General features: G+C 45.0%; 1 protein-coding gene across 6 annotated transcripts in view; it reads right to left on the bottom strand.

Moving 5' to 3' along the window:
• Nucleotides 1-3,624, bottom strand: part of C2H10orf143 (chromosome 2 C10orf143 homolog) — a 54,972-nt gene extending 51,348 nt beyond the window's left edge. For all 6 annotated transcript variants that reach the window (XR_006355048.1, XR_006355049.1, XR_006355047.1 and 3 more), the window contains exon 1: nucleotides 3,477-3,624. Coding sequence is in view for 3 of the 6 variants with exons in the window: in XM_043989435.1 (XP_043845370.1) it covers nucleotides 3,477-3,548 (72 nt within the window). In the remaining 3 variants the exon portion in view is untranslated. The remainder of the gene's footprint in view (nucleotides 1-3,476) is intronic.
• Between the last annotated feature and the right edge of the window lie 21,250 nt (nucleotides 3,625-24,874).

Genomic DNA, 24,874 nt, shown 5'->3' with positions numbered 1-24,874 from the left:
TAGCTGCATTTATTAAGTTTATATACAGAGCATTATCCAAGGGTTATAATTTGGGAAAAGGTAGAACTTGCCAGCTGCATTTTTTTTAAAGTGGGGGCAATGAGGGTTAAGTGACTTGCCCAGGGTCACACAGCCAGCAAGTATCAAGTGTCTGAGGCCACATTTGAACTCAGGTCCTCCTGACTCCAGGGCCAGTGCTCTATCTATCCACTGCACCACCTAGCTGCCCCTAAGCCATTTGTTCTTAAAGAACATTTAAAAAAAGAAAAACCTTACTATAGCACCTGATAATTCACATGGCAGTAAACCTTGGCAAAATGCAGCTGGCAAGGGGCAGCTAGGTGGCACAGTGGAAAGAGCACTGGCCCTGGAGTCAGGAGGACCTAAGTTCAAATCTGGCCTCAGACACTTGACACTAGCTGTGTGACCCTGGGCAAGTCGCTTAACCCCAATTGCCTCGCCAAAAGAAAAAATTTAATCTACCAAAAAAACCAAAAAACAAAAAACAAATGGCTTCTTTTTCCTCTTGCAGGATTCACGTGTGTATTTGCAAGGGTTTCTGTGCCCCAATACAGACTCCCCCTAGAGATGTTTCATGGCTGGTCTAGGTCACTCCACTTGGCATCATCCCTGATTTCCCTCATCCCACAGAACTAAGTGATGCCACATCTTGTCCTTTCTGTCTCCACGATGTCTCTCCCGGACATCCCCTTCCTTCCACTCATATTACACCCACCAGTCTAGTTCAGGTTCTCACCACCTCGTGTTTAAACCACTGGGATAACCTCCCAATTGGGCTTCCCATCTCAAGTCTCTCTCCACTCTAGTTGATTCTTCCCCCAGCCATCACAGCTGTATTCCCCAAGGGCAGGTCATCCCCACCCCCAATGAATCCATTCCAGTGGCTCCTAGTATCACCCCCAAGCTCCATAGAAACTCCTGGCCTTCCAAGCTCTTCACAACCACGACCCTTCCTAACCTTCCAGCCTTGTGCATGATGACTCCCTGCCCTCAGTCCTGCCAAACACACCTGCTTGGGCTTCTCACTCTCATAGGAAGAGGTACCGGAATAGTGAAACATAAGCACATTTACATGGACAACTTTCTGCCAAGGTGAAAGACAATTCATGTTTTTCATTCAGAGACGATTCTGTTTTCTTGCTTTGGCCTTGGATCTACCCATAAAGCAGCAGAACTCCTGGCCAAGGCCTCTGTGCCCTCCTACTGCATGTTGCATTGCCACTGTGTATCTTTCAATGAAACAGCATCTTTAAAAAAAAAGAAATGTATCCAAAACTTAGCTACATTGATCAAATTCACTGAATAATTACTAACAAATAATTATTGCTTACAATTCCTCCCTATCCCTCAGGACAAACCCTGGGATTTTTTTTTCCCTAATGAAGCATATTTGGTCAAATTGCTCTAAGAGGGGCAGCTAGGTAGCACAGTGGATAGAGCACTGGCCCTGGATTCAGGAGGACCCAAGTTCAAATCTGGCCTCAGACACTTGACACTTACCAGCTGTGTGACCCTGGGCAAGTTACTTAACCCCAATTGCCTCAAAAAAAAAAAGACATCTCAAATTGCTCTAAGAAATATAATTATGAATAATATTTTCTGAAAGCAAGTTTTGAACCAGAAATACATAAAATGTAAAGATTTCAAATATTCATTTCATCTAATTTTTACAAATGTTTTCTAATGTACATGATGTGTTAGTACAAGAGTGTACTCCTTTTTTGCTCAGTATACATGTATTGGGGCTGCACAAGCACTCAAGAGCTATTCTGAACCTCTCTTCACCCCCATTTTACAGATGAGCAAGGTGGGGTTCAGGGAGGCTACCTCTGCATCACATAGCTAACAATGTCGGAAAAAAGTAATTTCAAGTCTCTGTCCGCTGTAAGTCAAGGCAATAGTGAACCAACATCTATAAAGTGCATCTTATGAGCCATGCACAGAGCTAAATGCTGCCCAACCTTGCTTTACCAGGAGCTTGCAGAATCTGTGGAACTGTATCTTTGGGGCTGCCCCCCCCCAAACTGTGAAGGAATGAAAATGCATTTACTTAGTGTGTTACAGGCATAGTGCTAAGCCAAATACATTTAAGGCAAGTAAGCCAGGTTCTGCTTACCTCAAGGAGCCTACCTCAAGACAGAAGTGGACAAGGGGTGCTGAGTGGAGCCACAGGGCACTTCTGAATGCTTGCTCCCTTCCCTTTCCCCAAAGGCCATGCTCACCAAAGTCCAGATCCAACCATCAGGATTCAGCCTCAGGAGGCCCCAACCTTTTAGGTAACATTTCTCACTTGTACCCATACAGATTTAGCCCTGCTTCTCCAATTCTGTGATTTCCCAGAGTATTTAGAAGCCATCCTTAACTGCTGTCCCTGGGACGTGGCTCATTCAACACAGAGAACACAATCAAGAGAGTGGAAGAGAAGCAAGAGAAATCGGTGGTGTTGGGCTGTGATCCCCAACCTTCACTCAGTCTGAACTAGTTCTCTCGATCCTACAAAAACAAAGATAACCATCCAGACAGTTTGCGCCTAGTGCTCGAGGCTGGACCAGACTGTGGCCTTGAATGCCAGACAAAGGAGTTTGAGCTTGGCACCCAGTGGGATATGGGCTGACTATCGGTGAGTAAGTCTCTGCCCGGCCTTGGTATCATCCCTTGGCAGCCAAGCGGCGCCTTTGGGCCTGCCCAGTGACTTACAGCACTTTTATAAAACTCCCGGCGGCTTCCCGAGTTTGCTGCACCCCGGGCCCTTTAGTTTCGTGCCCGGCTAGTTCTTTCACCCTTGATCCCCCTTTCAATGGCAGCTGACCCCAAATCTGTACAGTACTGGGGGAAGACAGCGGGGCTTGGGGTCAGAGAAGCCCTTCAAATGTTCGAGCCGCCCCCCCCTCCCCGCCCCAGCTGCTTGGTGCCCAAGCATTTCCCGCCTCTAGACCTCAGGGTCTTCCTCTGTTCCAGGGGCATGACCCCCGTTCTACAGACCGCCGTCGCTGCTCACGGGGTTTGTGCTTGGTGAGCCAGGGGTGGGGGTGCGCGGACAAGCCCCATTTGGAGTAAGGGTCAAAGGCGCTTCACTAGTAACAGGAAATGCTAGAAGCCTCCTCCTGGCCTCGCCCCACGGCTGGTCCATTTGCGGAACGGTCGGCCCAGCCCCAGGGACCCAGTCTGGGGAGGGTCCACACACAGAAAGGAGGGGAAGGGAGAGCCCCGGACCCCTCCCCTCAATCCCTCCAGCCCCAGGCTGCCAAAGTGGTCCAGAGGGGAAATGCCAAACTTGGGCACCTCCCCAGAGGGAACAGGACTCCAGGAGGGGGAGGGGGACAGAAGGGGAGGAGGGAGAGAAGAGGAGGAGGAGGAGGAGGAGGGGGGGGAGAGAAGAGGAGGAGGAAGGGGAGGGCGCCCCCGGAACCCCAAGTCCCAAGGCCACCCCACCCCTAGGCCCCGCCGCGCCTCACCGCGTCCCCGGGGCCGCCCTGCTCCTCCTCGGCAGGCCGCCGCCTCAGGCCAAGCAGCGCGCCCGGCTCCATGCGGCCCGAGCCCAGAGCCAACAGGGCCTGAGCCCCACACCCGGCCCCTTCCTCGTCCTCGGGTCCATTCCTTCAGGCCCCGCCCCCAGCTCCTCTCGCCCATTAGCGCGCGCGCCCCCAGGTCCCGCCCTCCACGTGCCGAAGGCGGGGCCAGCGCCCACGGGCCGAATGGAGGAGGGCGGAGCTTGGTCCCGGTCCCTGCCCGCCCTTCCCCCTCCCGGCACAAAAGTCCTTGGCGGCTCCGGGAGGTGGCCCGCCCCTCTGATCTGGCCCCGCCCTGCCTGGCACGGGGCTGGCACCTGCTGCCTGGGTCCCTCCAGTGCTGCTCGGCAAGCTGCTGGGCATACTAGAAGCCCAGGCATTCTCCTCCAAGCAGCCAAGCCGTCCTTCCAGTGGCTGGGTCACCCAGGACCAAGAGCCCAGGACCAGGCGCGTCCTCTCCCTGGGGCTCAGTTTGCTCCGCTCGAAAAAGTGGGAGTTTGGACAGATGGTCTTGAGCCATAAAAGACGAGGAAGCTTGGAGGGCTTTGCAGGCCCCGTCTCCCTCCCCCCACCAATTGGCACAATTCCCTAGGCTGAAACTTTCCAGCCTTGTATTCAGTGGCCCTCTCTGGGCCCAGAAAAAGTGTAGTTGTCTTTTCGACTTTTCCTGCTTGAACTTCGGGTGGCTGGGAAGGTGCTCGCTGAATTTACATAAAGTGAGAACTGTCTAGGTCTTCACCCCCTTCCATTCCTCTCCTTCCACTCTTTCTCCCGATCTGCTTTCTCTGCCTCCTCTTCCTGCTTCCCTACGCATATCTCAAGAGTCTAACACCTACTGCAGAGATGGGACTGAGTCCCAGAGAGAGAGGAAGGAGATGACTTGACCAAAGTCACACAGCTAGTTTTTTATGGGGTAACAGAACAAAAAGGGAACCAAAAGATTGCTCCAGTGACCTACAACTACTTAATGTAAATTAACCTTTAACAAAAGAAACAATAGAACTGCTCCAAAGTATAGGAGCTACTAACTCTAAATAGAGACTACTTAATGTAGGTGGACTCTTTACACAACAACATGAAGTCCAGGGATTAAGGTGGGGAAACATTGAGAGGGGATAAATTGCTTGGGGGAAGGTCCATAAGTCCATCAATCATTGGAAGAGACAAAGATGGTCAGCCCCAGGCAATTCATTTGTCTGGGAAATCAGGGACTGGGTGGGGAATCCATTCTCAGTAAATTTTGTCATTCTCTGACTGGACTGTGATGGCCAGGCAGGTCTTTTAAGCGTGTGCAGTGATCCATGGCTGGTTTCAGCCCAACTGACATGACTGCAGTCACCCCTGTCTTGCGTTAGGAGCTGTAGAGGAAATGGACAAAACTTGTGAGCTGAGAGTTTGAGGAAAGCATCCCGCCCCTCCCCCTCTGCCTTAGAAAGGCTACTCAAAGAATCAAAGACATCCAGCCTGCTGTGTGGCGGTGCATCAGATTCTGTTCAGGTTCTATCCCAAAGGAAGGCCTCCATGCTCAGAGGTCACGGGTACCACTAGGTCAAACTGATAAGATGACCGGGAGATCTTACCTCCCCACCTAGAAGAGCCCAGCTCTTGGCTAACATCAAGGTTATTCCAAAGTTAAGACATTTCTTCTCCCAGTCCCCCTCCCCAATCACCTGACATCCCGTCCCTATTACTGACAGTTCTCTCTAAGCAGATTCCACTTTATGGAATTTATGGGATTTTGAAAGAAATCCTCATTCAAAAACAAAACCACAAAAAACAACCTATGTTCACTTTACTGTAGAGTTCGTGCTCTTTCTCTGCTCTTGCACACAACTCAGTGCTCCCCTGCCCCACCAAAAACCAAACCAAACCCTAAGTAAAATACCCTTCAAGTGAAAGAACAGATGCCCAGAGAGACCATCAGCACCATCTGCAGCGTCTAGAGAGGAAACCTTTGCCCCTCTGCCCCTCTGCCCTCCCACCAGCATGTCAAGCCCCCCAGTGGCTTGTCTGTCTTCTGGCTGTCCACACAGAGGTGCCTCGTGTCAGTCCCCAGGCCACATATTGCCCACCCTCTCCACTGTCCATGTGGGGCCCTCTGTGTCTGCCCCCACCCTAGGCTACTTGTTCCTCTCTTCCCATTCTCAATTCTCTATACCCAAACCCTTTGTGTCCTTGAACTGTGTGCCAAAGGGAAAGTGGCTCTCTTTGACAGCTGCCCTAAGGCAGTGAAAAACCCAATGTAAACTTTTCTCAGAGTTGCTGTCCTTTGGGTCACCACCCAGCAGCTAATGCTAATTAAGTTTTGTATCTAGTCTTGCCTCCTGATTTATTGACCTCAAGTCATTTGGGCCTAGGTGGAAGGAATTACTCTCCTGTAGGATCTTGGGATCTCTGGACTGAGAAATTCCCCAACATTTCATCCATGAGTAAGATGGTAACACTGAGAACGAAGGTAGCTGAGCCTAGACAGGACCCTGGGAGTCTGAGACACCCAAAGGGTCCGTCCTCGGTCCAAGAGTGGTCAGAGCTGAATGGTGTCAGCAGTGGCTGCTCTCTATTAGGTTTTGCATCTCTGAGCAAAGCTATACCCCTGGGTGTACTGGGCATCACTTAATCCTCCTCTGAGAATCATGTGTCTCAGGCACCTGTGGTTATTGTTCTTGCCATCTACTTGACGACAACTCTTTTGGGCCTCATATCAAAGGAATACAGGATTCCACTGACTCCCATGCCAATGGTCTCCAGATGCCTCAAGCTCCCAGGGTTACCTGCAGGCTAGAAGACCTATCGTGCTTGTGTCTTCCTGTTATTCCATTCCCCTCTGCCTGCAAAGCAGTCACTTACCAAGATGCTAGCTTCTGAACTTGTCATTTGTCCTTGGGCCTTTTTCTTTAAAGGGGGTGCTATTGCTTTTCTGAAACTCACCATTCTTTTGTCACCTCTGTGGTCAGGTCCACAACTGTATCTCCTTCAAGACTCAGATCTGGGGCCACTGCCAGAAAGCCCTCCTTGATCCTTGCTAGCATTCTTCCCATCTTGAAATTGTCTTTATTTGTCCCTGTAAATACCGAATCCCTGTCTTTTGCCTCTTTGGCATCCCCAGCACTTAGTTCAGTGCCTGACACACAATTGTTGAGTCGTGTCCAACTCTTCTCATGAACCCATTTGGGATTTTCTTGGCAAAGATCCTGGAGGGGTTTGTCATTTCCTTCTCCAGTCCATTTTAGAGATGAGGAAACTGAGGTAAACAGGGTGAAGTGACTTGCCCAGGGTCACACAGCTAGTACAGGCACCTAAAAAAGTGATTGCTTGGTAGTGAAAGGTAAGCTTCTTGAGGACAGGTTTTATTTCAGTTTTGCTTCTTAGTGCCAAGCACAGGGCCTGGTATATAGTCAGAACTTGTTGAATTTGATTCATTTGCTATTCCTATGAAGCATTTTAGAATGAGGAATGTTGGGGCAACATGCCAAAGCTAAGGAGAAAGGAAAGAGGCAGGATGCTAAGAGGTGACTTCAGAAGATCCAGGGGAGTGGCAGGTTTTCTTTCCTCTCTGCAGCTGGCCACAAGTCAACCAGCATTGATTAAATATCTACTATATGCCAGGTACTATATGCTAAGCACATATTCCCTCCTCACCCCTGCCCTGCTTGAAAGGAGGTATCAGCTCTGCTTTCTAAGCTGGTCTCCCCTGTCATGAGCTCAGCTTGAAGATTTCCTTAAAGCCTTGGCCTGGGGAGGGTTTGACTAGCGTCCCATCTGTTCCTGGGCTTTGATCAAACAAGGGGGTCATCTCTAATCCAACAGAACACACAGGCTCAGGATGTGGTCAGTCACTGGAAAGGCCTTCTCTCTTACTGAGGTGCTTTAAGATGGAGTCAATTCCTAGAGTCCAGGCTGACTTCTTCCTTAGTACTACACTTTAAAAACGTGTTTGTCATAGGACTACTTTGCTGTGTCACCAGTTTGAATATGGACTCAATGTGATACAGTAGAAAGAGCCTGATTTCAAATCCCACCAATAGCACTTCATAGCTCTATGACCTTTAGCAAATAACTTTACCTCTGTGGGAATTCAGTTCCCTCATCAGTAAAATGAGATGGTTCCCAAGGTCCCCTTCAGCTCCAGGATCTTTGTACTTATGGTTGTTGGATTTCAGACTTGATTTTATATTATTGCTGGACTATAGACTTTATTCAATAAGTTTGTTATTATTCAACAAAGAACTTAAAGACTACAAACATTGATTTATCTTCTGCTGTGTACTAAAGCTAAGTGTTAGAGATACAGAGTCAATTGTAAAGTCGGCCTTCTTGAAACACATTCAAGAGAATATGCAACAGAAACTGACATGCATAGATAGAAGAGTTGATACACATTTTCAAAGGCAAAGAGCACAAATGGTTGAATAAATGAATAAATTAGTGAATGATTGAAACAGCATTTATGAGGGGCAGCTAGGTGGTGCAGTGGATAGAGCACCAGCCATGGATTCAGGAGAACCTGAGTTCAAATCCGGCCTCAGACATGTGACACTTACTAGCTGTATGACCCTGGGCAAGTCACTTAACCCTAATTGCCTCACAAAAAAACAAAACAAAACAAAAAACAAAAATAGAAACAACATTTATGAAGCTCTGTGCCAAGTCAGTCTCTACTCTCTAGGGGCCCACATTCCTTTATTTTTCAATCTTAATAGTATTTTATTATTTTCCAGTTACATATAAAGATAGCTTTCTTCTTTGTTTTTTTTTTTGGAGGGCAATGGGGGTTAAGTGACTTGCCCAGTGTCACATAGCTAGTAAGTGTCAAGTGTCTGAGGTCGGATTTGAACTCAGGTCCTCCTGAATCCAGGGCTGGTGCTTTATCCACTGTGCCACCTAGCTACCCCAAGATAGTTTTTTTTTTAACATTTGAAAACATTTTTAATATGGCTTATTAAATAAATCCACATGGGCTAAATTGGGGAAAGGTCCCTAGGTTAAAAAAAACACCGGGCTCCAGAGAAGCTGGTTAAGATTTCTCTGTTGAGTTCCATGGAATAACAACTCAACACCTTCCCAACAAAGGACCACGAGGTGGGATCAAACTATTTATTCTTTTTTTTTTTTTTTAGTGAGGCAATTGGGGTTAAGTGACTTACCCAAGGTCACACAGCTAGTAAGTGTTAAGTGTCTGAATCCGGATTTGAACTCAGGTCCTCCTGATTCCAGGGTCGGTGCTCTATCCACTTCACCACCTAGCTGCCCTGAAACCATTTATTCTTATTGACTTTAAATGAAAATACAGCCTGGTATCAGACAGAGGAGGAGCCTTGTGCGGTCCAGGTCCCTGCCAGCCCTGGCTCCTCTCCCTCCCTCCCTCCTGCCATGTCTTCCAGGTGTTGCCGACAGTTCTATGGGACGCTCCTCCATCTCCCCCAGCACCGGGCACTGCTATGAGGTCTCCATCTTGTATCCATGTTTCTCCAGTTCAGCTCGTAACTGATTGGAGAAGTAGTCCTCGACGTTGTCACCCCAAGATAGTTTTCTACATTTGTTTTGATAAGATTTTCAGTTCCAAATTTTTCTCCCTCCCTCCCTTCCCTCCCTCCTCTCCAAGACAGAAAGCAATCTGATATAGGTTATATATGTACAATCATATTAAACATATTTCCACATTAGCCATGTTGTGAAAGAAGAATCAGAACACAAGGGGAAAATCTCAAAAAAGAAAAAATAACAACCAAAAAGTAGAAACAGTATGGTTCAGTTTTCATTCAGATTCCACGGTTTTTTTTTTCTGGATGTGGAGAACATTTTCCATTATGAGTCCTTTGGAATTGTCTTGAATCATTGCACTGCTGAGAAGAGTTAAGTTTGTCCCAGATGATCACCACACAATGTTGCTGTTACTGTGTAGAATGTCCTTCTGGTTCTGCTCATTTCACTCAGCATCAGTTTATGGAAGGCATTCCAGGTTTTTCTGAAATCTGCCTGTAGGAGTGCACATTCTAATGGGGCAAGGTGGGGCTGGGCATGGGGCAAGGTTAACACAGGAGGAAGTTTCACCCACAGGGCAGATGGAAAGGTCTCTGGGTCTTGAGGGTACCATGACCTAGCAGGGGGTCAGGCCACTTCTTTATGGTCATTTGCACTGATAAGACCACATATTCTTTTCAGCTGTGGAACTACTCGATGGTGCCAATACTATGGTGTGGGTAGTGTGGACAGCTAAGGAGCTGTGAGCTCTAACACCTGCAGAGGCAGCTGCCATCATACCCCCCAGGTGTTGCTGCTCTGAACCCCGGCTTGGGGAGGGGGAGGGGGAGGACCCTGCTATTCCCTGTTGCTTAGGTTTATTGTCCCTGCCTTGGCAGGTGGGGACTTGTTGACCCAGGGCCTGGGTTGTCTTCTCTGGGGTCCGAGGGGAAGGCTTTACAGAGAAGCTGACATTCAAGCTGAAAGCTGAAGGAAGACAAGGCTTCTAAGAGGCAGGTAGGAGTGGGCAGTGCATCCCTGTCATGGGGCATAGCTTGTTTGAAGGAGCAGATGTCTGAGATGCCTGTCAAGGTGAGGATCAGGCCAACAGGCCATTTGGATGGAACAGAATTCGTGAAGAAGAGTGGGAAGGGGAGGGAGCTGAAAAGGCAGGAGAGAACTCTGCTGCAAAGCATTATGGAGCCAGCCAGAGGAGTCTGCATTTTACCCTGCAGGCGCCAGGAAACTGAGAGGAAGATGATTATTGTGCAAAGGGCTGTTCCCATGTCCTCTTGGTGTTCCCAGCTCTGTCATCAGGCATTTCCTGACCCACTCACCTTCCCCCCAATATCTACCCTCTGTGTACTTCTCTAGGCACCCACTGTATTCTCTGAGAAGAGTGGAAGCTCCGTAAGGGCAGGAAACGTCCCACTTCCGTATTCCTGTCCCAGGGCTTAGTGCAGGGCTGGCCTCCTTTGTGTTTATTTGACTGTTCCACTTGTGGTCTCCCTCCTGGCATGGTGACTCCTCAGAAACAGGCGATGGCTTTTGTGCTTTGTCTTGTTTGGTTTTGCCTTTGTCCTACCTCTAGAACCTCACACAGTGCCTGGTATGTAGTAGGCACTTAATAAATGCTTGTTGATAATTTCACAAGTGCATGGTTGTGGCATGAAAAGAGACTCAGAAATGAGATAGAAGGATTAGAACTTCCTTCTGACCTTATTGTCCCACCTGGAAGGAAACAAATTAAAAATGACAGAAGAGCTATGATTTCATCAGCTTAGGGATGAATATCCTGCACCAAGGGAGTGCGTGGCTTCTCTATAACCTGGGAGAATCATGGGATCTCTGTATTCCCTGCTGCTTAGCACAGGGCCTGGTACAGGGTAAGTAGGTGCTCAATAAGTTTGTTGAATGGTTGCTCAATCCATAGTTTGGAGCCAAAAGAGGCCTCAGAGACCCACTCTGAAATGAGGTCACACTCAGTGTCAGGGCAGGATTTGAACCCAGCTCTTCTTGACTCCCAGCCAAGCACTCTGCCAGGCTGTATCACACATGGGAAGAAGTATTGCTAAAATATTCTAACAAGGGAGAGTTTGGACTTTTCACTAGGGCCTACAGGCTGCCATGGCTACTTCCCCTCACATCCCTCAGTTTCAAGATTCACAGGCTTGGTCCAATGGGGCACAACTTCCTGGTGCCCCCACCCCTCCAGCACCGCAGAATGTCAGAGCAGAAAAGCACCTCAGTGCGGGGGTGTCCTACTCCTGCCCCAGCCAGCAATGCCCCCTGTCACATCCCAGCCTTGGAGTACCTCAGGTGGCAGGCTCTCTTCTGCCTGGGCCTCTGTGTCGACATTTTCCTTCCCATTGGTAGTGTCTGTCCAACCTCACTCATGTCTTGCTCTTGGTTCTGCCTTCTGGGATCAAGCAGAAGACATTCCATGCCACCTTCCCAGGAGAATCCTTCAAGTGTTGAAAGGGAACTCTTATGGGCTCCTTCAGCCAGTCTTCAGATGGCATGGAGCTTCTTTTGAGAGCTTCCAGCCTATTAGCTTCTTCAATGTAGCACCAGAAGCAATCACCATACTCCAGGTGTGCTCCAGAGATGCCCAGGTAGAGCATGGGGGGCCAATAGAGTCCCTCATCCTGAACATCTACACTTTTCAGAACACAGTCCAAACTTTCATTAACTACCATATATACCATGGGGGTGACTCACATTGAGGAGAAAGTTTATTAGTGGTGACATGGGGCTAAATTTGGACATTAGGGTAACTCAGAAGTTTCTCCTTTGAGAAGCAAAACCAAAGCTGACCAGATAACAGGACAGACATATCGAGGATTTAAGGGGCTGTTACAGTTTAGCTCTACCAACTAGATATCCGGAAGGACACAAGGGAAGATAAAATTCTATAGCAGGAAAGTCCGTTAGGCATGGCTACTGCCTCAGCTGGGAGACAGAGAGAACTCCAGAGGTCAGGACTACCATTCCAAAAGAAAAATCCCCCTGACTGTCAGGAATATTTCCCCACCCCCAAAAAGAACTTTCCATAGCCAGGTGGTCTCCCCATCTCTCCTCTATGAAAGCTTTGACCTTCCTTCTGTTCTGGGAGGAGAATGTCTCTAAGCCATGTCCTCCCCTTGAGGCTAAGTCTTTGACTTCCCTCTTGGTCTCTTTCTCTAGCACCAAAGAAAGAAAAGACCATTTTAATCCTAACTGGACTGTGTGCCAGAGTGTAATTCTTTACAGAGGAATCCCTAAGGACCCTCACTATGTTTCCCTCATGACAGTGTCTCCAGAGCTTTCCATTTTTCCAGATATACAACTTCTTGACCTCCCTATCTTTTATTTATTACAGTGATTTTAGAATCCAAGTGTAAGACTTTACATTTCTTCCTATTCCATTTCTTCTAAATAGATTCACCCTAGTCAAAGGAAGGAATAGTAAATAGGAGACTGGAAATGGGTGATGGGACTGGATCAGGAAAGTTTGCTTGAAAATGAATTTTAAAAAATCAAGGCCTTGGGATCCCACCTGAAATTTTCCCAGAAAACCACTCTACAAAAGGACTATAACTAAGGGTGGGGCAAAAGATTTGCATAGATAAAGAGGGGGCTTAGATAAGGATAAACTGAAGCCTGATTTCATCATTTCCTTTGTTTTCTAGTCCCTAGGTACTGGTACAAGTCCTACCCACTAAATAAATGCCTGTTGATTGATGGATCGAGGTATCTTTTCCAAGTCTGACAGTCAGCCAACTACAATTCTCATCTCATTGGTTTTAAATTTATTCTTGGCTATTGAGTAGAGAAAAGATAGGTGAGTGTCCAGTGTAATTTAAAGGAGCCAAAAATCACTTTCTGCCAAAAATTATCTCCTCGACTGGTCAGTTATGATATTCCTATTCCCCAAATTATAACCACTATTTGGGCTTGTTACACTATCTGCTGAATATCTAAAATGTATACATTATCCAGGAAGAAAGAGAGGGACTTGCCAGTGTTTAACTTTTCTCTTGAGAATATTATCACATCATTGTTTATAAAACTATTTGATTGTCACCATAGAAGGCACAGAAAGGTTGGCACTGAGAAGTTGAGATATGGGACTAATAAATTTCATGAGTGAGTGGAGACCATGGGCACAGTAGATAGTCTAGAAGAGATCAAATTCAATATGGTACCCTAGAAAGATCTTGGCACTGTTGACCACCCTTCTTCATGGATTCTCTCTCCTCTCCAAATTTTCACAGTACTGCTTTCTCTTAGTTCCATTCTTATCCTCTTAACCAGTTATCTGACCACTTCTTAGTCTCTCTGGTAGGCCATCATCCATAAACTACCCATAACTGCAGGCACATCTCAAAACTTTGTTCCAAGAGCTCTCTTCTTTACTCTCTACTTTGTTTTGTTTTGGTAATCCCAATAAGTTTCATGAGTTTAATTATAATCTAACTCTACATCTATGATTCCTATTTATCCAGCCCTTTTCTCTCTCTTGAGCTCCAGTCCTACATCATCAATTGCCTTCTGGACATTTTGAACCGTAGCCATCTCAAACTTAATAAGGCCAAAACAGAATTTATTTCCCCCCTAAAATCCCCATTGCTCCCTGGACCTCTACAAATACAATTACAAAACATTTTTCATACAAATAAAGATATACAAATAAACAGTTGGAGAAATATTAATTGCTAATGAGTAGGCTGAGCCAATATGATAAAATTGCAATTCTACATAAATTAATTTAGTTATTCAGTGCCATTCCAATGAAACTACCAAAGAATTATTTTCTGGAGCTAGGTAAAATAATAATAAAATTCATCTGGAAGAACAAAAAGTCGAGGATATCAAGTGAGTCAATGAAAAAAAAATGTGAAGGAAGGTAGCTTAGCAGTACCAGATCTCAAACTAGATTATACAACCATCAAAACAGTCTGGTACTGGCTAAGAAACAGAGGAGTGTAAGAGTGGAATAGATAAGCACATAATATACAGAGGTAAATGACCATAGTATTCTAGTGTTTGATTTTGGGAAAATAACTCACTATTCAACAAAAACTGCTGGAAAAACTGGAAAGCAGTCTGGAAGAAACTAGATATAGGGAAATATCTCTCACCGTATACCAAGATAAGGTCAAAATGGGTACATGATTTAGACATAAAGAGTGATTTCATAAACAAAGTAGAGGAGAATGAAAAAAATTACTTGTCAGATCTATGAATAAAGAAAATTCATAACCAAACAAAGAGAATAGATCACAGGAAGTAAAATGGATAATTTTGATTATACAAAACTAAAAAGGTTTTGTACAAACAAAACCAATGTAGTCAAAATTAGAAAGTAGAAAACTGGGAAAGAAATTTTTACAGCAAATTTCTATACTAAAGGTTTCATTTTTCAAATATATAGGAACTGACCCATATTTATAAAAGTGATATTCCTTAATTGATAAATGATCAAAGGATATGAACAATCAGTTTTCAGAAGAAGAAATCAAAATTATCACTAGTCATATGAAAAAATGCTCTAAATCACTAATAACTAGAGAAACAAAAATTTAAACAACTCTGAGGTACACCCTTACAACTATCAGATTGGATAAAATGACAAAAAAGGAAAATGACAAATGTTGGAGAGGATATAGAAAAATAGGGACACTAATACACTAAGGCAGCTAGATGGCACAGTGCATAGAGTGCCAGCCCTGAAGTCAGAAGGACCTTGGTTTCAAATCTGGCCTCATACACTTACTAGCTGTATAACCCTGGGAAGGCCATGTAACTTTGTTTACCTCAGTTCCTCATGTGTAAAAATGAGCTGGAGAAAGAAATGGCAAACCATTCTAGTACCTTTGCCAAGAAAATCCCAAATAGAATCATGGAGAGTCTGATACAACTGAAATGACTCAACAACAAATGCATTGTTGGTGGAGTTGTGAACTGGTCCAAGAATTCTGGAAAACAATCTGAAATTATGGCCAAAAGGCTAAAAAACTGTGTATAACCTTTGATCTAGAAATACCATTAGTAGGTCTATATCCCGAACAGATCAAAGAAAAAAAGGAAAAGGACCCATATGTACAAAACTATTTATAGCAGCTTTCTGTAGTGGCAAATAATTAGAAATTGATGGGCTGTCCAGCAATTACAGAATGGTTGAATAAGTTGTGTTATATGATTGCTTGTTTGTTTTTGTTTTTGTTTTTTTTTTTGGCGAGGCAATTGGGATTAAGTGACTTGCCCGTGGTCACATAGCTAGTAAGTGTCAAGTGACTGAGGCCAGATTTGAACTTATGTCCTCCTGACTCCAGGGCCGGTGCTCTATTCACTGCACCACCTAGCTGCCCCGTATTATATGATTGTAATGAAATACTATTGTGCTATAAGAAATGATCAGGGAGATGGTTTCAGAAAAATCTAGGAAGACTTATATGAATTGATATGAAGTGAGCAGACCCAGGAGAACATTGTACATAATAACACCAATATTGTAATGATGATCAACTATGAAAGACTTAGCTTCTCTGATCAATACAATGATCCAAGACAACTCCAAAAGACTGATGATGAAAAATGCTAATCATCTCTAGAGAAGAACTGATGAACTCAGAGTACAAATTGAAGCATATTTTAAAATTTTCTTTATTTTTCTTGTGTTTTTTGCAATATAGCCAATATGTAAATATGTTTTACATGACTTCATATGTATAATGGTATCATATTGCTTGCCTTCTCAATGGATAGGGGAGAGACTGGAAGGAGGGAGAGAATTTGGAACTCAGAATTTTAAAAAATAAATAAATAAATAAAACCTATTGGTTTTCCACACTTTACAGTTTTTGTTAAAGGCACCAATTCTCCTTTCTATCAGTCAATTTTGCCATCTTAGTTTCATCCTCAACTCCTCATTCTTGCTCACCTCACAAATCCAGTCAGTGACTCAACCTCATCAATTCTATCTCCACATCTCTAATAATGGTCCCCTTTTCACTGCTGTCACATCCACTGCCCTAATTTAAGCATCTTCTCTTTCTTGGACTATGGTAGAAGTATCCCATTGGAACTCCCTACCATAAGCATCTCTCCCCTCCAATCATCTTCCACACAAATACCAAGGAGACCTTCCTAAAGGACACATCTGACCTGCTCATTCACCTGATCAACAAATCTGATCCCTACTAACTCTAAGACACAATGCCTTATCAATGCCAATCACAATACCATAGAATCTGGGGGTTGGAACAGGGATCTCTGGCCATCTAGTCCAACTTATATGTGAAGAGAAGCCTCACTATAACATCTCCACCAAAGAGCTATCCAGCATCTACTCAAAGAACTACAAGGAAGGGAAAGGCAGCCGCTGCCACCCCGGAACAGCTCTCGTCGTTTGGACAGCAAGTCTGAAATGGTTTCTTGGCTGCTTTCTCCCTACTGTTCCTGGTTCTGACCTGATGCAAGTATGAACATAATGGGTGGTTTTATCCCAAGAGAATTGGGAGGTGAAGCTTTGCCTCTGGAAATAGTAAACTGCCCACATAGCCACGAGTCCCACCTTGGTTCAGAAGAATTGATTTCAGATCATGCATTTTTTACAGTGCAGGATTTCCTCAAGTGTGACATTCACTTAGGCTAGAGCAAAGCTTCCCAGCTGGGAGATGCCACTGGGAAGTTTCAAAGCAAGAAGCTTCCTGTCTTTGTCATCTCAAGCCAAGCTTCCTGGGTTACTCTTTTTCTTACTGTTGCATGTAAACAGAGACAGAACGGTTGGCTTTTGGCATGTTTTATGATGCCTACTGGCTGATGAGAGATGCTGAACCAGCACCCCAGTACTGGTCTAAATGGTTAACGTCTCAGAAAACACAGGGATTGTGAAGCCTGCTCTTTTTTTTTTTTAAATGATTTATTTATTTTATTTTTTGGGTGAGGCAATTGGGGTTAAGTGACTTGCTCAGGGTCACACAGCTAGTAAGTGTCAAGGGTTTGAGGCTGGATTTGAACTCAGGTCCTCCTGAATCCAGGGCTGGTGTTTTATCCACTGCACAACCTAGCTGCCCCAGAAGCCAGCTCTTTTTCATATACTTCCTAAGAATTATCATTTGAAAACCAAGACAACCAAAGAGCCAAGGTGTGTTCTAAAATGAACTCTCAGCTCCTATTTACATTCCCAATGTCAAATGTTAATTGTGCTGATTATCAACCTCTGATGTCTCCTTTGTCTACACCCCTAATTCCTGGTGTCCCCAATGCCACACTCCAGCTGAGCAAAAGACGGCATTTTTAGCTGAGGTTTTCTATCTCATTTAAGCTGTTCTTATTTCCAAGAGTGTGAAGTCAGGTTGGGCATGTTCTTTCAATCCATTTTTTTGCATGTATTTTCATATAAATTATAGTTGGAATCTTGTGCCTCTCAGCTCTCACCACATAGTAAGGGGGAAAACACCATGTGGAAATATGACTGATGCTGCATTAGTGTGGGGGTGGGAAATAAAAAGGATTATAAATGACACACTAGGTATAGAAAATAAGAAGACTTATCGAGGAGAAGTAAAAAAGCTCGCTCTCTTTATGCACGGCCTAAAGAAGGCGTCATGAAAGATATATTGCTCGTCACCTGGTTTTTATTTCTAAGGTGTTTTTTATTAACCCCTTTTTATCAATCAAAATAAATTGATAGCCAGCAAGTATGACATTGAAGCTGTCTGAATTATAAAACAGACACACATACGCTAACAACTCGTGAGCTCCGAGTGGTGTCAGATGAAAGAGGAACTCAAGGGAATTAAGGAAATATTCAAGGCTGGTGATCTTTTTAATGAAAAAAAAATTGATAAAGGGAAAAAAAAAAAGTGGTTCAGGAAAAAAAAGTTCAGGGTTGGTTCCCAGGCTGAGTTTGTGATCAGATATCCCAGAATCATGTCACCGAATATCCCTATAACAGCATCCAGGAGCCTCATTGGGTGCTACCAAAGTAGTTATGCCTAAGAAGAGCTAAATTCTTTCCAAGAAACCACAAAGCAGAGCATCGTTGATTCAAATTAGGGAAAGTCTTCAGAGGCATTTGAGTCTACTCTCCTCCTTTTACAGAGGAGACTGAAACCCAGAGAGATGAAGTGATTTACTCAGCCTTAAGCAGGTAGTCATGGCAGAATTAGGTTTGAACTCAGGGCCTTTGACTCTAAGTCAGAGTCACTCTCCATTGTAACATGAGCATGGTGCTTAATGGTACAAACCAAGAGAAAATAAATGAGAGTTTATAGGCACTCATCTATGGGAAACAAAAGGCTTTATGGGATAGGTAAACATGTCAATATCCTCTCGAGCAGGAAGAGAGGAATGGAAGTAGAAGTGCCAGCTAAAGTAGTCCTTCTCCCCTTTAAGGATCACTGGCTCACACCTCATTATCTTCATTGATTACTTAATCTCCATAGTGGCGGACACATTCATCCCTTGGTGGTCTACCAATGTCATGCTTGCTGGCTATCAATTTACCTGGCAAGAAGCCTGGGTGAGCTTGGCTAGGTTGTTCCTGGGTTGGACAACAGACAGAGCATCTTTTGCTGGGCTGGAAGAAGATGACAACGGACAGTTGTCCAAGGCACCAGAGAGGTCAAGAAGGATGCAAATGGAGAAAAGGCAATTAGATTTGGTGATCAAGAATCCACTGATAATTTTGGAGAGGGCGGTTTCAGTTGAATGATGAGTTTAAAAGCCAGACTGCAGAAAATTTTGGAGAGTGGGAGAAAAGAAAGTGGAGTCACTGATAGTTTATGGCTTTCTCTAGGCATTTCACCATAAAAGAGAAAAGAGAAATAGGGTGATAGATTGCAAGATAAGTGGCAATTTTTCAGAAACTTTGGCCCCTTGTGGGACATTGTGGCTCAGTCCTCTTCCTCCAGAGTCCTCTTGGGATTTCTGGGACTTCTGGATCCCTGCTCCAGGATGGATCCCCACTTGTGTTCTTAGGGGCACCAAGTTCCAAGCCTGATGACTAAGGGTTCAAGGATGGCACCCCTCTCCGTTAGGGAGGAATCCCAGGCCTCCCTGGAGCCAAGGAAATAGAAATCCCCACTCCCATGGAGTTTGCAGAGTATAAAGCTAAGTCCTGCCTCTTATTATCGCCCAGTCCTCCCTGCCCAAGGTTAGAGGGTTGGGACAACAGATTTTTGTGGCCCCTTATATTGGTTTAAGTAGGCTTTCACCCAGAGAACCCTTTTCTTTCCTCTATGACAAAGCCATAACCAGGGTAGCGTAGCCGAAGCTATGCCCCAAGATGCCAAAATTGGGAGGGTGCTGGCAGCCTGTATAGATCTTCAGTAACCCTGTCCCTGCATGAGAGTTGGCACATCGTTAGCTAATTTGATGAAATGCTGCTTCTCATTGGCTCATGGGGTTGTCCTATAGCCCCCAAGTCTCTTCCCAGATTCCCCTCACTCCCAAGCCCTCCATACCATTTGTCCCAGGGGTAAAATTGGCCAGTGTCAGCTTGGTTGGCCAGAATGATCCAGGATGGGCCCAAGGGCTCAGATCTGTATTCCTTTTGTGGAAGGTCAGACTTGGGAGGCTAATTTCATCTACCTTCGATCCTTTTGTGCAATTCTTCATCCCATCAACAGATTTAAAACCCACAACTAATGTTGGTGAAATTGACGGAACTCCTCCCTGAGAAATCCCCTCTGGGTGAAATGGACAAACAGCAGGCTTGCTGACTGAGCTCAGAGTTAGGGCTCACAGCAGCCAATGCATCAGGTTCTTGTCTTCTTGGAGGACAGGGCTCCAGACAAGTGGAACTTTGAGCCCCTCAGCCCACCGAAGAGCATGGATCTCTAGAGGCTCATGGGGCTCCACCTGAGGCCACAGAGTGTCCCGGAGAGATTTTTTTGTCTAAGGAGAGAATTCTGGGGGAAGCATTCATCTCAGCCATCTGAATCTGTGGTGGAAAATCCACTTTGGAAAATCTTGTGAAGGGTGCTTCCTTTCAAAGCTTGACTCCAACCGAAATCCATTCTCATCAGTTCAGTGATATTTTATTATTTCAAAACCTCCCTCCCAAGTGTCTCTGAGCTTCCCTGGAAGATTCGAGCTGATGCCACTGACTGGCCTAATTGGCTACCTCCTCTGCAGGCGTGCAGGCCTGGCAAGCCAGATGAATAAATCGACTACCCTGGCAGGAAGCAGCCCATATGAGCCACATGGTAGGGGACACTCACAGCCAGTGGTCAAATGCGTCAGCAAATGCAGGCCTGGGAGAACTGCAGTAACACCTGAATGCTGAGCTCATCAGACCCATCACAGACAACAGACCCAGAAGAGTAGTAGACTGTTCTTCTTCCTTAGACAAAACAAAGCAGCTTGCCTATGTGGTGGGAAGTGAGGCGTCCTCCCCGACTCCCATCAACACTCATTTGGAAAATGACAGGGCTGTTCTTGTAAGACTAAGCCGATGATGATGTGACCAAATGGTCGCTGTCTGCTTGCCCCAGCTTCTCTCTAGCATGCAGTTTTTAAGCCCCTGCATGTGCCAGGTGCTTTTTACAGAGACAAAGACAGGAACATTCCTCTGCCCTCAAGTAGTTTCTGGTCTCTGGTGGAATGCTAGGATTTGGCCCCTGTCTGGCTTTCCTGGTGGGCTATTTATCATTTGAGTTGGCATGGATAACCAGCCCAACCCTTTAAGGTGTGTGTGCCGGGTGATGCTGTGCTCCCTCCTTCCCTCTTTTCCAAATGATCGTTATCAAAAGCCATAAAAATGGCTGATGTTCGAGTAAGGTTTTGAAGTTTGCTGAGTACTCTGTTCACACAGACACTCTCACTGCATCCTCACGACAGCTTGTGAGGACGGGGCTTTGTCATTCCCATTTTACAGATGAGGCTAGGCAAGTACCTCACATGTACGGGCATTGTGGGGTGTCAGCGAATGAGTGGTGGAATTGGAGTCAGGAGAGACATTGAAGGGCCCAGATCCCACTTCTGGCATCTACTACTGGTGCCCAAAGGAGAATCTCTTCAACTCCCCAAGCCTGTTTCTTCATCTATAGATCGTGTACAATGATACCAACCCTATTATTATTTTCTCTAGGCTGTTATGGGGATTACAGGTGATAGTAGATAAATGATGGGAAAAGGGTATGTGTGAAGAGAAAGGAATAAGTATACATAAGGTACCCACTGTGTGTCAGACACCATGTTAAAAGTTTTTGATAAATATCATCTCATTTGATCCTTACAACAACCCCAGAGGTGGGTGCTATTATTATCCTCATTTTCAGTTGAGGAAACTGAGGAAAACAGAGGTTGACTTGCCCCAGCGTCACACAGCTAATAAGGGACTGAGGCAGGATTTGAACTCAGGTCTTCTGGCTTCCAGGCCCAGAGCTCTAGCCACCACCCCTGCAAGGCTAGAGCAATGCCAGTTACTGTTATTATTCCAGTGTGCAGAGCCCCAGGGACATACAAAACTTGGCTAGCACACAGTATTTTTCCTCATGGAGCTTAGAGTCAAGGAGGGGGAATGGGCACAAAGACAGATAACCACATTGCACATCAGCTTGGTAAACGTTTTCTACCTTTTGTTCACTCCCTCCCTCTGTCTCTCCCTCAGCCTTGCCTGCTGCCCAGGTGAAAGATGCCATATTGGCCTCCATGGTGGACAATAACATCACCTGCACCTCTCTTCCTGTAGTTTACAGTCAAATTGGGAAAACAGACTGACACCTACATGATCATAGGCTGGAGACCAGAAGGAACCTTAAATATCATTGAACCCAGCCTTGGGTCTTGTTTAGGGAACTGAGGCTCAGCAAGGGAAAGTGATGTGCTCAAGATCACTTTGATAGTAAAGAGCAGGGATTTGAACCCAGGCCCCCTGGCTCAAAATCCAAGGGCTCTTTCCACTCCAACACCTCAAGGATCAGTTCAGTGGGTCAGGGTGATGAGTAGAGATAAAGCAGGTGGTGACAAGGTCAGAGGAGGGAGATCAATACTCTGTGGATGGAATGAGAGGGGCTGGCAAAGGCTTCTCTAGTTGGCAGAAAGGTTAAGTTGAGGAAGAAAAATCCAAAAGCAAACAAAAAACATAGTCCATCAATACCCTGCTGGCATGAACACCCTGTTCTTTTTCCTGAAAATAGCATTAGCTTTTTTGACAGGAAAAAACCGAAGGTAGATGTTTTCAGTAGATTAGGAAAGGACTGGGTTTCTGTGAATTCTGAATTGCAGCTTCTCTAGGTGTAATAAAGAGAGGATTCAACAAAGAATGCTTTCCCCCTCTGCCTGGAGAAGCTGCTGACGCCATCTACAGTCGAGAAGCTCTCTCTACAATTCACACCGTCAGCTTTGGAGTAGGGGGCCATAGCACAGGATGAAGGGACACAGGACCTGGAAGCTGGAAAACTTCCATACTAAAAAGACATATTCTAAAATGATTCTAACAGATGATTGTTACCCCCTAGAGAGTGTGGCAACTGGGTTACAAAGTGATCAATCACAATATCTCAACCCCAGCCTCACCATACTGTTCAGTACTATGCTGGGCAGTCTCTCATTTGCTCTGTCTCATTATGCCCCAGACCATTTTAGAAAGCATCTACCTATCTGGGTATGTTTCAGACCAGTGTAACTGTCCTCATAAAGCCACCAGATACAATGCTCTTCTTCTGAAAAGAAATGGAATCTTTTTCATTGGCAAGAAGAATGCCAAGATGAAGTATGCCCTGAAATCTATTTTACAAATAAACTTGCACATAAATTTTCCATTCACTGCTTTGAAAATTTTTTTCACTTTCTGAGGGGCTGTCAGACATCCCCAATAAACAGTAAGCCTTATTTAGTTTACTGGATATGTAATTCTTCTTTTCTTTGAAAATAATTATTTTTCAGGCAAGTGCAGCAAAAATACTACCAATAAAAATCTCTCTATGACAGCATAAACCACATTTATGGCAAACATATACATACAGGTCTTCTAATAAAAGCAATTCCTTGTCAGGGAGCCAACAGAGGAAATTGTAATCCTTGTGTTTTTTATCCAAAGTTCAGGACTCATGGATGTTATGAGAAGAAGTCAAAAAAAAAATCTCCCTTTCTGGGTCACCAACTGATTCTGGGTCCTAAGATATGATCCCAGTAACATGAATTGTCAGGGTAATGATGGTCGAGAGTAGGTTGAAGGCAGCTTCCAATTTGGAGTAGACATTGATGATGATGGAATGATCTAAAGAGATTGGGAGAGCTGTGGGTTTTTTTAATGTCCATTAAAAAAATATTCTGCAGTTCAGTCTAATCAGCTACTAAACCAAAGAAACAGATTTTACAGTGATTCATGTCTGGGAAGGCATTTCTACATACAATATGTCCATTCCATCTTCCCCATCTGTACACCCTCATGGTCTCAACTTCATTTCTCTCCATCTATGTCTACATTTTTCTACTTGTTTATTTACAAGTGAATGTTTTGAGTGTTCTCCTGATTCTGCCTCTCTTTGCTTGGCATTACCACTGAGAAGTCTTTCCAAAATATTTATATTCTATTTATTTCATGGTGCAAAAGTATTGCTTTCCACTTTTAGGACAGAGTTCATCAAGCTGTTCACCAACTGGCGGATTATGTCCATCTCAGAGATGAGAAAACTGACTACAGAAAGGAAATGATCAATAATCCTTGAGTCTGGCACTCTGACCTCTCTGATGCACCAGGGGGAACTTTTCCTGACCTTTGGGTTTCCTACTTTATTCATTTCTCTGTGGCCACACCTATCTATCATTAATCCCATAGGGCTTGTTCTTATACTCCCAACTGGAGAGGGATAACCTTGACTTGGAAATACTTCTAGCATCCCCCTCCCCATCTGCCAAACCCACTGCCTTCACCTCTTTCCTGGGCAGTTTTGGGAGGCTGAAGCTATTGGGTCTGTCCTAAATGTCCTTCCATCGGCCCCCTCTACTTACAGGATGATGCTAAGGGCCAATAGTGACGGGGCATGTCAGAGGTTGGTCCCCGGGTGCTGTCTGTGTTATCTTGGCCCTAGTGCTAATGGACTCACTGTTGAGCATGGTGTTAACAAGTTCCTTGTGGAGACACTCTTGCTCATTTATGCTTTTTATAGTCGCTGGAGAAGATGTTATCGCAGCTTGAGAACAGAAATTAAAATATGTTTCCTTCAGGTGCAAATCCGCGGCACTTACCGCTGGCCTTGCTTCTCTGCAGGGGGCTCTGTTAATCTGGGAAGAGTGAAATTCCGAAGGAAATTAATTCCCTCCAGTTGAGATGATTCTCTACTGGTCTTTTGGGGAGGAGTAATTGGAATGGCCAAGTTTTGCTTGGAGAAAGGAACTGGTGGCTGTTTGATTGGAATGGCCCTAATTTTCAGGGCCAGGATTTTACCAGTTCCTTGGAGTCCTCCTCCATGGCTCTCTGCCTCCTTTTGGACGTGTGAGGTATTTCTTCGTTACAAGCATGTGCCCCAATTCTGATGCCACCGTTCTTGCTCCTTTTGGACCTTCGAGGGACTTCTCTGTCACTTGGCATGTCTCACTAGGAAGCCACCCTGGGATCAGATCACCTGGTCCCCAAAACTTTTCACCTGTAGGTGGTTAGGCTGTGCAGTGCCTAGAGAGACAGCTAATTAGAGAGACCAGAGTTCAAATCCAGCCTCAGACATTTACTAGCTGTAGGACCCTGGGCAAGTCAGTTAATCTCTTTCAGCTTCCATTTCTTCATCTGTAAAATGGGAATCATAATCATCTTTTTCTCCCAAGGTTGCTGTGAGGATAATATTCCTAAAACACCTTGTAAACCTTAAAGTGCTACACAAATTCTCGCTGTTATTTTACCTGTGTGATCTTGCATAATTCACTTCAGTGGCCTGCAAGTGTTTCCTCAT

This window comes from Dromiciops gliroides, chromosome 2, assembly GCF_019393635.1.
Source record: "Dromiciops gliroides isolate mDroGli1 chromosome 2, mDroGli1.pri, whole genome shotgun sequence".
NCBI lineage: Eukaryota > Metazoa > Chordata > Mammalia > Microbiotheria > Microbiotheriidae > Dromiciops > Dromiciops gliroides.
Note: the sequence above shows the minus strand (reverse complement) of the source record. Positions and strands in the feature narration are given on the sequence as shown.